The sequence below is a fragment of the Caenorhabditis remanei genome, chromosome X (assembly GCF_010183535.1).
Source record: "Caenorhabditis remanei strain PX506 chromosome X, whole genome shotgun sequence".
In the NCBI taxonomy this organism is placed as follows: Eukaryota; Metazoa; Nematoda; class Chromadorea; order Rhabditida; family Rhabditidae; genus Caenorhabditis; species Caenorhabditis remanei.
Genome location: NC_071333.1, coordinates 9,231,185 through 9,244,787, shown reverse-complemented (window position 1 = coordinate 9,244,787; position 13,603 = coordinate 9,231,185). Strand labels below are relative to the sequence as shown.

General features: G+C 38.0%; 3 protein-coding genes across 3 annotated transcripts; 1 reads left to right on the top strand and 2 right to left on the bottom strand.

The window, feature by feature from the left end:
* Window positions 1–5,063: 5,063 nt before the first annotated feature.
* GCK72_023804 (uncharacterized protein) lies at window positions 5,064–6,702 on the bottom strand (the record flags this gene model as incomplete). Its single annotated transcript, XM_003109724.2, has 5 exons — window positions 5,064–5,138; window positions 5,343–5,503; window positions 6,012–6,244; window positions 6,320–6,438; window positions 6,658–6,702. 5 exons carry the CDS (start codon window positions 6,700–6,702, stop codon window positions 5,064–5,066), a joined length of 633 nt encoding a protein of 210 aa, XP_003109772.2.
* A 1,451-nt stretch (window positions 6,703–8,153) lies between these two features.
* On the top strand, window positions 8,154–9,277 carry GCK72_023803 (uncharacterized protein; the record flags this gene model as incomplete). The annotated part of the gene is made up of 5 exons (XM_053735562.1): window positions 8,154–8,220; window positions 8,265–8,364; window positions 8,598–8,705; window positions 8,752–8,875; window positions 8,930–9,277. The coding sequence occupies 5 exons, from the start codon at window positions 8,154–8,156 to the stop codon at window positions 9,275–9,277; spliced, it is 747 nt and encodes a 248-aa protein (XP_053579128.1).
* A 321-nt stretch (window positions 9,278–9,598) lies between these two features.
* Window positions 9,599–12,793, bottom strand: GCK72_023802 (uncharacterized protein; the record flags this gene model as incomplete). Its single annotated transcript, XM_003109706.2, has 16 exons — window positions 9,599–9,857; window positions 9,902–9,993; window positions 10,045–10,189; window positions 10,233–10,306; window positions 10,354–10,472; window positions 10,519–10,616; window positions 10,670–10,783; window positions 10,833–10,977; window positions 11,027–11,208; window positions 11,256–11,343; window positions 11,394–11,505; window positions 11,560–11,696; window positions 11,745–11,877; window positions 11,927–12,354; window positions 12,446–12,590; window positions 12,725–12,793. The coding sequence occupies 16 exons, from the start codon at window positions 12,791–12,793 to the stop codon at window positions 9,599–9,601; spliced, it is 2,340 nt and encodes a 779-aa protein (XP_003109754.2).
* Between the last annotated feature and the right edge of the window lie 810 nt (window positions 12,794–13,603).

Genomic DNA, 13,603 nt, shown 5'->3' with positions numbered 1-13,603 from the left:
TTGTTTCGTACTTCAAATGTTCGAATTTTTCATCGTGGAAGTTATTTGAAAGCATTTCTAGATTGCTCGAGACTAATTTTCAAAATCGCAACATATATTTCTTATCACTGCAATCAAAAGCTGAACGACAGGTCTGATAAGAACAGAAAATAAACATTATCATCAACAAGTCTCTCGGAAAACTGGTCAGCAGACCGGATAGGGTTAGGGTAAGAATAAATTCTACGACAGCATTTTTCGAATAGTTAGATCGAGAGGAAGGGGGAAAAAAACAACACTGTGGAGAAAAACAGGGAATTCGTACCTGATGAATGTTTGGTTCGGAAGAAACAGAAGACGGAATGAAAAATGTTTCATTCATGAATGTGTCATTTATGACAGATGGAAAAACACCTGGAAACTCCAGTTTAACAATAAAGAGGCCAAGGTGTAACCTGGTGTAATCGACAGGAGGAACTAAAGGCGGAACAAGAGCGAAAAGTCGAAGAGGAGGAGCTAGAGGGCCACCACAGCGAGGAGACAAGTCGAACTATATAGTTTGTTGTTATTCAGCTGATATTCTTTTTCTCGTTGCGTTGGTTGGTTAGTGATATCGTGTTAACGAGGCATGAAAAGAGAAGAAGAAGAGTGAGGTCCAAGCTGAACAAGAGAGGAAACAAGACAGGAGAAAGAGGGGAATGAGGAGAGAGTGGACCGAATTAGCCACAAAAACAAGAGAGAAAGAGACGATGCATTTTGAAAGGAATGAGGGTTACTTCTTTTCCTTATTTTGGTTCCCTTCTTACGTTTTCCCTAATGCCCAATGATTCCTACTTTGCTCATCCAATTGTTCACTGATTCTCAATTTATGATTGGATCTCAATTCTACGACGTTAAAAATCAAAGTTTGGTTGATTCTGTCAACAAACAAATTTTCAACAAATTCCGTTTCGGTTGGATTCCATTCGATTAATCACAGTTAGAAAAAAACTGGCGCGAAAAAAGTTATGTTTTTTTTTAAATTGGACGGGTTTTGTCGACTAGTTGGGTGAATAGGTCAAAGAGTATCTCATGTGATTAGCTGACGTAATCCAATCATGTTGAACATTGAAAATGTCCGAAGCACGAGTTGAGCACCTGGGTCAAAAATATGAGGAGAAGGCGAAAAATCACACAAATGATCAAGAAGAGACGAAGTGCGTTTTTTTTCGTTGTGGGAATGAGTGGGCCGCTTGATTGGAAAAATTGAAATTCAATACACGTTTTTTTGAAACTGGCATTCCTAAAGTTTTAAATGTGCTATTTCAAATTTGAACGTTTTTGAGTCATTCACTTGTAGTATGAACTTCAATAGCATTTTTCTTTTTATGATATAAATAATCAAAAATATTTATCTGTTTTCACTAGATAAACATTTTTTTTGCTAAGTTTTGAACAGTGTTAGTAATCATTTTCTATGACTCATGTTTATCGTTGATCTATCACGATTTTCTTTACGAAGAATCGAAATTTTCGATCAACCCAAAAGTTAGTGCAGAGTCACTTGAGGCTTTACGGATCTTAACCTTTTTCCGCTAGTTTTTCGAATGTTTGATTTCCCTCATCATCTCGCACACTAGCTACCTCTCCGACAAGTGGTCATTGTTATCGTAACAAGTTGATAGGGAAAGTGGAGACGCAACAATGAGAGCGGGCAAAGTGCGAAATGTTTGCATTATGCCCTTTTATATCAGAAACGAACAAACTCGAAAAAGAAAGTGAGAAGGTGGGGAGTCGTATGGAGGAGCAAAAAATAAAAGAACGAAAAAAAGAAGACGCGAAAATAAAAGAAAAGGCGGAGTCGAAGATACAAGTAGGCGCGAGAGTGAGCTTCCAAATGCGCGAGGACATGTTTTTGCTCACATTCACATGGACAGCTGGAAAAAAAACGAAAAAAGAAGAGAGAAAAGTATTGGGACACGCATTTGCGATGAAGAAAGTTAAGACGTGACGGAATAAGAACCGACACTTCTCTGAACTTCGAGTTTTGAGTACCAATGAATTCTTCAAGAACACGACGTATTCTCTTTTGTCGCTTCAGAATCTATAATTCGACAGAAACTAAGAGAATAAAGGAAACGCTCTTCTTACAACGAGAGTTGGTTAATGAGTGTATTGAAAAATGGGTATCTAATCGAGTAAAATACTAATTAACATGGAAAGTTTTTTCTGAATGATAGGAGAAGTTTACTATATGAGTGGCATGTGCTCTTAGATAGCAGAACCTGCTACGTAATCGTTAATGACACTCACCATGGAAATGGTGTGATAGAAGACGGGTAATACTAGGTAATTCTAAATATTTCACAAATATTTACAAAGTTTACAAAGTTAAGTTACAATAAGAAAACTGCTACTAAAGTTATTTGGTAAAAACTTTTTATTTTACTCTCCATTTTTTTAAAACCAATTTTGTTTGGTTTTCTAAATTCTCAAACTTCTGTTTTAAGACTACACCATCGATAAAGCAACAATATTATTGACAGAAACTTTTGAAAGTCATCGTGATTCATCGAATTTCGCAAATATTATGATTTGCTGATTTTGCACAGTAGACGACCGTTTTGTGAATTGAAAACATTCTACAAATAAATTATTCTAGACTTTCTGATTAGAAAAGTGAAACGTGTTTATTAAGAAAGATTTATATATTCAAAAAGTTCTAAAAAATTCTTTGCAAACATGAAGTAATTTGCTATTCCGAAGGATGTCTTGCATGTCATTTACTATAGCAAGCTGTCAGAGCATGCGGATTTTCATAAAAAGGGCAAAACAAATGGCATGTTCTCTATTCCTAAAGAAATTGCTCGGAAAAGCTTTCCGCATATTCGAAGATGCATTTGCACCAAGAGCAAGGAATTGGTGTGAGATCGGACAGCGGGCGGGAATGGAAAGGAAGGGGGAAAGGAAGGACCCAGAATGGGAAGGCTTTACTTATGCAACACTCGAAAGTCCGGGACGACGCTAATGCCAAGTTAGTTGGTGAGCGGAAGACCTCGTCTTGCGCGTTCTAGCAATCTGCGTCTCTCCTGCTCTCATCATCTTCTCTCTTCGGGCTTCCACTTATCATGAAAAAGAAGAAAGGGCGGAAAACCATTTTGAATTGGGAAAATAAATTATTTCACGGCAAGACGGGGAGAGAGAGACCATTGAAAATTGTCAACAACTTTCAATAAGAAGTTTCTTTTTATCTATTGAAAATAATGAGCTTTGAAGAAGTCGGTCAAAAGTCATGAATGGTCAAAAGAAGTGAGAAAAATTGTGAAGGTCCAAAAAATAAAGTATGCTTGACTTCAATTCAGACGGAGAAAAGAGGGGTGGATGGAAATGAAGGGCATATGGGAATCGTAAAAATTTCGTGTATTCTTTTGATATGGCTCCTAAAAATTTTCATCTGGACAGCATCTCATCGAGAGCGGACAAATTTGATTAATTTCATCTTTCTTCAATATTGAAAAACATTATATCTACTGTAAGTTAAAGTGTATTCGAAAAAAAAAATGCACATAATGTTATCAACAATTACTACTGCCTACTTTTTGAACTCACATATGGAATAGATGCGAGGAAGAAGACATAACTACATCTAATCAAGTCGAAACTGCTTGCTATGGTCTTGTGTGGTTTAGAGTGTCTGTCGAGAATCGCGACATTGTTATTCCTACTCTCTTGATGCCGAAACTTTTGTTCCAAAAGAAAACAAACAGAAAGTGACTGCGACTTGACGGGGGCGGTCACACTAACAAGTTCGTTCGCCACTCGTTTCATGACAATGGAGATCAAACGATTTCTAGGTTCTCTTTTTGTGGCTGAAAGTATCTTCAATCAAGAGTTATTCAAATTAAGAAGCTGACGATGCTCATGACGCAGTCGCATTCTGCTCTCAAGTGTACACAAAGATTCTATGCATTTCCGATGGAAACATGATCTTCCAAGGACAAGGAAACAAGCAGGAAGAAGAAGAGGGCTTAAGCCAGTATGCAGATGTCATATGCCATATTCCCAATGGAAATTCACAAGAGAATTGAAATTGTGAACGTGTGAAAAAATTGGTCGGCGGCGGTTTGTTGTTGCGCCATAAATATTGCAAAGCCCAGAATTTCGTTTTTCGGTACCTCCCGGATCTTTTTCTTTTTCTTTTTTATACCTCAAAAGCATCCTAATCCTATTCGCAAAAAACGCCAAACACTGATCCAAAATAGCAGTTTTGTTTTTTGTTGAACCAGAAACAAAAGACGAAGAAAAGAATAAAATAACCCAACTGGTTCAAGTACCCAAACGTGAAAAAGAAACAGAGTACTAAAAGGAAAAGGAAAAGGAACTTGATGACGTACTCTACATAAAAACGTTGAGATTTTAGGTTGATCGATGTTCAGGCCTAGGCCCTATTATTAGAAGTGACTCGAAGTACGAACAACCCGTCTGGAAAAAAAACAAGTAAGCTTCGGAGCGGTTAGCTTTCAGCAGGAAGAAACTGCTTTAACAAGATTAGATTGAACATTTTCATATCGTTATCATTATCAAAATCTAAAGTGAATATTGGTTCCACTACGGCACACTAAAAGACTACTGATAAAAAAAGAAATCAAAACTAGACTCTTCCCAATTGAGTCCCGTTTGGAAGTTTATAAATTTCTAGTACTCATTACAAAATCAAAATTTATTTTCCAGAAATTAGACCGAACGTTCGTATAAGAAGCTATGACAATCTCGTGCAGATGGTTTGATTATCAGAATAAATTTGATTAATATAAAAATGAACAAGCGTATATAAATTTCGTTTCCTACAAACCGTTTGTAGAATTATCAAATAAAAAACATGACTGGAAGAGGGGGAGACATTTCACAGATGGAGGATCAGCAATATAATAAGTTGGCATAAAGTAGATACAATAGAAATTTTTGGTTTGCTCAGCAATTGGAGGTAAATGCTAATGACTGGAAAAGGTGACAAATGGTTTCAATATTGATTGTTGTATATATATTACATGTTTGGAAGTGACACAAATCTGATGAACTCGTTGAAGAAAGAAGGAGTGAGAAGTTTACATGACGGAGCACGCCTTTTTCTTCTTGAGGGGTTTCGGATGAAGAATTGAGCGGACGGCGTCTTCGAACACCTGAAAAAAGAAAGTTAGTTGAAAGTTTTGTACGCCATTTAAAACCAGATTATTTTTTGTATCAATTATTCTAAATATATAAAATGCTACTTGTTCAGTAGAGTGTTTCTATCATGTCCGCACCAACATTTCAACCACCGTATGATAATGTTGCATTCTCGAAGTGTAGTGCTATCTGGAAATTTTTGAGTTTAAAAAATTCACCTGCGTTAGTCCCTGTTGAGTCAATGCAGAACACTCCAAGTACTTGAGCGCTTTGATTCTCTGAGCCATCTTGAGTCCCTGAGTCTTTGATATCGGGAACTTTCCATCGGCATTCATGGTACGAATCGTTTCGGGATCCTCGCGAAGATCAAGCTTGGTTCCTGAAAAAAAAATTATTCTTCGAAATTTTTAAGAATACGGTCTGTAATTTTCTATTGCGTAGAAAGGAAGTACTCTTACTGCAGCAAAGGCGCAAGGGGCAAAAAACTGCTTGGTAATGACCTCGGTGATGTTGCACCGGCAAACCTTGTGTCATGATTTTGAAGCTAGGTCCAGTTGGGAACGGCAATTTTGAAACTTTTTGAATAGAACCCATTTTTAAAGTGTATATTTGATAATTGATCATCTTGTAACCGACGTTTTGGACCTCGCGACTCGAAAACAGTTGTTGTAGGAGCGTATCAACAGCAAGTTGTGATACTTTTCGTTTTTTGATTACCATTGCAATTGTCTTTATGGAAATCTTTTTCATCAAGTTTAGTAAAAACATTTTGGCCACACTTCAGTTCGACAGTGTACCAGTTTTTCATCTGCGAGGGTCTTGTTACAGCTCGTTTTCAACATTAAAGTGTATTTCTGCTTAAAATTGAAAAAAAACCGATTACTTACCGACCAAGATGACTGGCGCATCTGGACAATGCTGTCGGATTTCCGGAATCCACTTGCTTTGCACATTGTCGAACGAGACGGGAGAGACGACCGAAAAGCAGAGAATGAAAACATCCGTTTGTGGGTAGGAAAGTGGTCTCAAACGATCATAATCCTCCTGTCCAGCAGTATCCCACAATCCCAAATTTACGATGTTGCCCTCAAGACTCATTTGCGCCGAGTAGTTATCAAATCTGAAAGTTATACATTTGCAGTTATAACAATGACTCAAAAAGCAAAGAGATTAAAGGGAAATGTAACCAACTCACACTGTAGGTACATAGGTGACTGGGAACGAGTCGGTTGTGTAGGAAATGAGCATGCATGTTTTTCCGACCGTACCATCACCAACCACGACGCATTTGATCTGCCGCGAAGGCGACGACATCTGAAATTTGTACTATTTTGTTGAATACTTAGAAAAATGAATTGAGAAATGAGTGAAAGGGCGCGGAGGACAACGAAATGGAGAAGAAACAAACGCTGTGTCATTGGTGACTCATGGGGCAGTGGTTGAAAAAAATAGGAGACTATTTCGATAACAGGTGCTGTTGGCATCGACATGCAAACCCTATTGAACCATCAGGGTCATTGCGAAATCTAAGACCTTAGTATAGAACGTGGCAACGAGCCAATTGGGAGGACAATGCATAACAGAAGCGGAGGCCAACAAGAAAAGAGAGGAGTAAATATGTAAACGCAAGGATTCAGGCGGACATTGAAACAGAAACATTGAATATTGAGAAATAGAGAAGACCATTCTGAAGGAATAGGGAGTGGAAAGAGAAACTAAAACAAAGGAAAATAAAAACATCAAATGAAAACCAGGAGGGGAGAAATGTGGAACGAACCACGAAAACGTTCGAGCGTAAAGGAAGAGAGACCTCACACATGTGCAGATGAGTCATTGCGGAGCCAAACGGAAAAACGAAGAAAGGAAAATGGACGTCTCCGGAGGAGCATCGCGGTGAAATGTCACTCAGTTAATTTAGAACATCTGGTTTGGTAGTCTACAGAGAAAAATGGGCGTCCACACACACAGTGACTCCTTTTTCCAAGTCATTGATATCTGTCGTAAAAGCCCATAAAACTAATGTATTTGAGGTGGGATGGGTTAGGTTGGAAAGGGAGGAGAAGAAACGATGGATGAGAAGGGCAAGTTCTTTTTCATTCTGAAGTGAGAGAACACGAAAAGCCGGATGCGATTCAATTAGTTTGTCACCACCCAGCAAAATGTGAGATGCGTATTGTTGGTGTAACTTTTTGGAAGAAAATGAAAAGCAGAGAAGAAGATAGATTCTTTTGAGAAATAATGAGGATTGGAGAAGATTGGCATTGCGACGCCAAGATGTTGTGATTTATTTTGAAACAAAATGCCAACCGAGAAGATAAATTGTTCCAAGAAAAAGTTGTAAACCGAGGGAAAACAAACCAAACTAAAACAAAAATCACTTTTCAAAACGTCTAATATAAAGTCCGTGAAGATATGGTTTGCGATTGCACGATTGCAAAGTTCACTTTCTCGGAAACCGATTTTCCTATGTTTGACCTTCACGGAAACGAAGAATCTAACAAGATTCTTGACTCTTACTATCTTATTAAACGGCCCTCATTTTATAACATATACATCTCAACAAACAAAAACACAGTTTCCCCCAATAAACGTGGCAAAAAAGTGCCAATAAAAACGCGAAATGGAGTGCACATCAAATTAAATGTTATTGGAGTGTGCGAATATGAGGTGACTCATTGGCCTCCAAAGAGACACACCGTGAACCGTTCGTTGGTGTGAGAGAGTGTACGAGGTGCGGAGGGCACAAAGAATGTGCGGTGATGGGGCGCGCTTGCTGCGCGAGTCAACTATTGATCGCTGGCCTGCCGACGGGGGTGGTCTCGGTTTGTGCGCTCGTTTGGAATAACCCTGTGTCCGCTTGTGTGCAGAGAGGGTGTTTCTGTCATATCATTTTCTCGCGCATCCCGCCGAGGTTTTTTCTCGATTTTCCAACAAAAAGTACTATGTGATTTGTCTGTTGTCTGCAGAAACAAATATATTTCTTCTTCGTGAACTATTCATATTCATGTGAAAAGTATAACTTAATTCAGATGTCGCGGTTTGGGGTATTCATCATAGGAGTTCTCTTTGTTATGTCAATATGCGATGTGCTAAAATGTAAGTTTTACCTAGCGAAAAGAAGTTGTAATTATCATATTTAGACGTTTCAGCTGAAGAACATCCGCACAACGAGGACCATGCACATGAGAAAGATGACTTTGAAGCAGAATTTGGAGATGAAGACGCAGGAAACAGCTTCAGGTGAGCACATTGTGAAATTACGGGATTTCATCATCATTTGCGTAGGCAGCTTTAAAGTAACATGCTTTATACTCTTCTGGAATAGCGTCCATATTGCGAAATCGGATAATTAAAGTAGAAACAATCGAATCTTTCTCTTACATCAAACGTGAGACATATCGTTCTCGTAAATAACTAAATAACAAGCTCTGAAAAACAAATATTGAATAATTTTCATTCAATTGAAATTGCAGCCAAGGAACCGAAGAAGACCATATCGAAGTGCGTGAACAATCGTCATTTGTGAAACCAACAGCCGTCCACCATGCCAAGGACCTTCCAACATTGAGAGTATTCTATTGGTTAGTTCGGAAAATTTCTGAAAAAACCTTTTAACTCATTCTTCAGCGTTTCATGCGGATATAAGCAAGCTTTCGACCAATTCACAACTTTCGCCAAGGAAAAGTATCCAAATATGGAGGTCGAGGGAGCCAACTTTGCTCCAGTTCTCTGGAAGGCCTATGCTGCTCAGGTATGGCTTTAGTTCAGAGGCAAAATACTGAGAAATGCAAGTCCACGTTTTCAGGCAGTCAGTTTCATCAAATTGGCTCTTCTTGTAATTGTACTGACCGGATCCAACCCATTCGAAAGACTTGGCTATGGTTACCCTGGATTCCTACAACACGCCCACGGAAACAAAATGTCTTCTTGCATGCTCCTCTTCATGCTCGGCAACCTCGTTGAACAAAGTCTCATCTCGACCGGTGCTTTCGAGGTCTACCTTGGAAACGAACAAATCTGGAGTAAAATCGAATCGGGACGTGTTCCATCGCCTCAAGAATTTATGCAATTGATCGATGCTCAACTTGCTGTTCTAGGAAAAGCTCCAGTCAACAGTGAATCTTTTGGAGAATTCCAACAAACGATTCAATAACTTGTGAAACCGTAATCTATTCATGGCCAACAATCATGTTCCAAAAAGTCTTCATACTGCTCAATCCGTTTTCATTCCAAATTTTCATCATTTAATCTCTTTTGTCATCATAAATTAAGTCAACTTCTCACATTGCCTGTTTTTTCTTGGGTAAATTATTTGCAGTCAAACAATTCTCGTCTACAGAAACATTCATATAACCTCCTCAACAACTTTTCTATTGTTATGTCAAACCGTGTTATTTAACTAAATTTAGATTTTCAATTTTTTATTATTCAAATAAAGCATTTACAGCATAGCAATAGAGAGTTTCCCGCAATATTACATAGTAAAGAAGTCGTTGAGTGAGTGCTTGGCACAAATAAATGCAAGATGGACTAAGGAAATTTCTTTAGCTAATTGTCTTGAAAGCTGCACTAACTTCTGTTCGTCGAGAGAAGTTTCAATTTTTGTAATGACATCATGCACTTGAGAAATGGCATCTCCGTCATACCAGTTATCAGGGCTGGGGTGGAATAATAGATGCCTCGCTTGTGGGTTTCCAGTGGCTCCATGCGGATTAATAAAACATTTCTCAAATCTGAAATGCCATTACTGTTAGAGAATATCTGTTTTGTAACTTACTCAATTAACCGGTTGTTCTCGTTTACTCGAGCATCAAATGGAAGCGAACTCAATTTCGAAATATTTCTTCTTACCACAATTTCAGACAATTCCTGCAATGAGAATCTTAAAAGTTTTGTATGTAAAAAGTTTTTATGTTGTACCTGTACAGTTTTAATTAACAAATCTAATTGTTTTTGTCCTTGTTTTAAGTACTCTGTCACATTTCCAGAAGATTTTGCTTTATTGATGTGTGCTTGAATTCTTGGCAAGTAGTCGAACGAAGTGTCATCCATCAATTCTTTTAAGCTAGAAATGATAGTTTTAACTGAACTATTCGACTCAAACTTACTCATATGGAAGAATCTTGCTCTCCGTGAACTTCACTATCATTTCAATAAACATTCCAGCAATTGCTTTGTGCATCTGTAATCAATTTCAATGTTTTTAATGAATAAAGTTTTATCAAAAACCTGGAATTGTGGATCCAAAATCTTTTCAATCAAGTATGGTGTTTCGTATATCGTGTGATACAGTGGATATGTTGGTGGGGCGTCAAGAGATGACGTGATAAAGAAGACGATTGGGATTCCTGAAACATTCGAAGTATATCGAATTTTAATAGACAAGAATCAAACCCAAATAATCGAAAAATGGCAAATGGTCACTTCCTCCAGCTGGAATTCGTTGATATGGATGAGTTGATCGATTGTTTCTCGACGGCTCAAAGTACTTCCTATAAAAACAAATAAACACACGTAAACTTTCTTTTGATGCTATAGTACTCACCAAGAATCATACAGCGTCATTCTTCCCTTCTCAACTTCAGATGGATTGGGATGGTCTATACTGGCAGCAGCTTCTCGGAGAACGTTTGCAACAGTGGGATTTGATAGACCAAGTCTGTAAAAAGTTGAACAACCATTATGAGAAACGTCGTTGCAATTCATACAGTGTTTGATTTCCTCCAATCAAATCCATGTTGATAAGAGCTACAGCCCTTCGCATTAGCTGGGTACGGAATTCCTCGCAGAACTCAGTTGAGCCGATTAAGCCATATTCTTCAGCGTCCCAATGTGCAAACAAAATTGACCTTGCTGTAAACTTTCGTGTGTCCAATTTAAAAAAAAGTCAATCTCCAGTTACCTGGTACCCAACCAGTCTTGTTCTGATATTCTTTCAATGCTCTGGAAACTTCGAGAAGAGTTGTGGTTCCACTGTTTGGGTCAACTGCTCCATATGTCCAAGCATCATAATGATTACTGACGAGAACAAACTTCTCCGGTTCTTGATTTCCTCTTAGGTAACCCAAGACGTTTTGAATTTTTCTGAAAACAGACACCACTAGTTATCAGTCAACTGACACTATACTGACCGTTCTTCATTTCTTGCGTGCACAATCATTCGGAGTTTCTGATTATTTATCAGTCCTGGGCCGTAACGATACGTGACGTTCAGTTTGCCTACAAATGTGTTTTATAATTGTATATTTATTGGCTGTTTACCAACAAACCTTGAAAGTCAGCAATCACAGCGTCTCCTTTCATGTTCTCAAATAGTTTTTGCGCCTCAGAATAAGGGATTGGTAACATGGGGATAGTCGGAATTTTCTTCTCGTTTATCAACTGCAGTAACATGTTATGTTTTTTGAATAAAAAAATTAAGCTTCGGAACCATACCTCTTTCTCTGTTTTTTCTTTGTAAAGATCACCAATTGATGGGAATGCAGGTGTTTGTGGGTCACCAAAACCAATGAGAACAGTTCCTCTTTGAACTGCATGTGGTGGCATTTTGTCAGTTCTGCCATATGTTTCATCTGAAATCGTATCGACTTATAGTGAGAAGAAGAATAAAGAAATATTACTTATTCCAGTACCGAGACTGGCTACTTGCATTGGATCAGAATATATCAAACACCCTTTTGCTCCTTTCCTGACTGCCATCTGAGCAATGTTTCCACGAAAGTTTGAACTGTATCTGGCTAACAATATCTTGTCCTGAATCGGATGCTTCTCAATTACATGGTTTAAAATAAAAAGATAATACCTTCAAGTCAATACCCATTGATTCCAAATGTTCAATGTCTTTTGGGGTAGCTCTATTCACATAAACAATGTCTCCTTCTACATTTCCAGCAGCAGAATAGGCAAGCCATTGAATTTCAGAAAACGGATCATTTTGCTCTTCCTTTATCAGAGCTATGCTCCTTCCCGATGTTTGATGCACTACTTTTCCAGTTTCATCCAAAATTTCCACACGATTTGGAGAAGTCCAATTTGGATAAGATAATAACACATTGTACTCGTTAAAATGTACACCTTCAAGTCCTTGGTTGATCATTTGATTTTTAATTATTTCAGCAACTTGTAAATTGTTATCAGTTCCGGCGACATGAGCTTTTTTGGTAAGAGCATGTAAAGTTGTCCGGATGTTTTCAACATTGATGAGCTCACGGACAGCTGACGCAACGGATGCTAAAATGGTTGATGTAGTCTGACAAACCAAATTTTTTAATAACAGATATCACAGATAGAGTATTGTTTTTTTGTTTAAAAAAACACTCACTGTTGGCGGCCAATTTCGAAGGAGAAAAGTAAGCCTTGTGAACTGAATTGGACACAACGACAGTGATCGCAACAGTGGCCACTGCTGCCAGTATCACTCCTGTAGCTTTCATATTCCGACTCTTCTTTGCTTTTTGGAACACTTTCTGAAAATTGTTCATGAAAAAGAAAGAATACATGGTTGACGTTCAGCCCCTTTTATATTTATAATGGCATGTTTTAATATGTAAACACCATACGCTCTGTGAGCTATGTGAACTATACTGTCACGTTTACTTACTTCATTATTTTTGTTCTGTGCTGTCAGACAATTGCATCCCGGTGGGAACCGGTTTCGAACGCTTATCATCTCTACCGAAGCAATGATCCGTCTGGAAGTGAAAAATGAGAAATAGTGGTTTTTGTGTGTGGTCTATTGTATCAGACACACAATTAAAATAAAAACATTGAAATAAAATATTCAAAAAGGAGGAACTAAACCACAACCAGAGAAAATACGTGAAGTGGTACTAGAATGAGTAGACAGGGCAACGAAATGGAATCAGGAAAATTGGTTTTGGTCGTTTCGACGTCTCATAAACCTACCAACGACACTGGGAAAAAATTGTGCGTGCATGACTGATTGGATCTTTGCTTTTGTAGCAACGCAATCTTATCTGATGTATTTACAACGGAATAGACGTTGTGACTTGTTTAAAAAAAGGCACAGTGGAGCATGTTATCGTTCAATCATTTTTCCAATGTGTCACTCAAACAAATGTCAATCAAAACCTGTATAGAAATTGTGATACTAATTTTTTTAATTACGTTGCCACGATGTGTATCGACCATACTCGGGTATTTCAGTTTAAGTGTCCTTTAAAAAGGTGACGGTCTCTCAAAAATTTGTTAGGAAATTAGTTAAACGAAAATAAGTTGTTTTACTTCAAAAAAATCAACAAACTCTTCTAAAATAAACCATTTGTTCGAAGACAATTGTTTTTTGGTGATTGATTGACGGTGAGTCTGTCGTCCTTTTGATGAGATTTTTGAACGAAGTTTCCTAATTCAAAGTTGTCATTAGTCTTTTTTAAATGTTTGGTTGCCATTCCATTGTTTTGTATCTGAACTGACCGTATTCACATTCTACACGTATTCTCGGTTCGGCTCTTATGCTGAA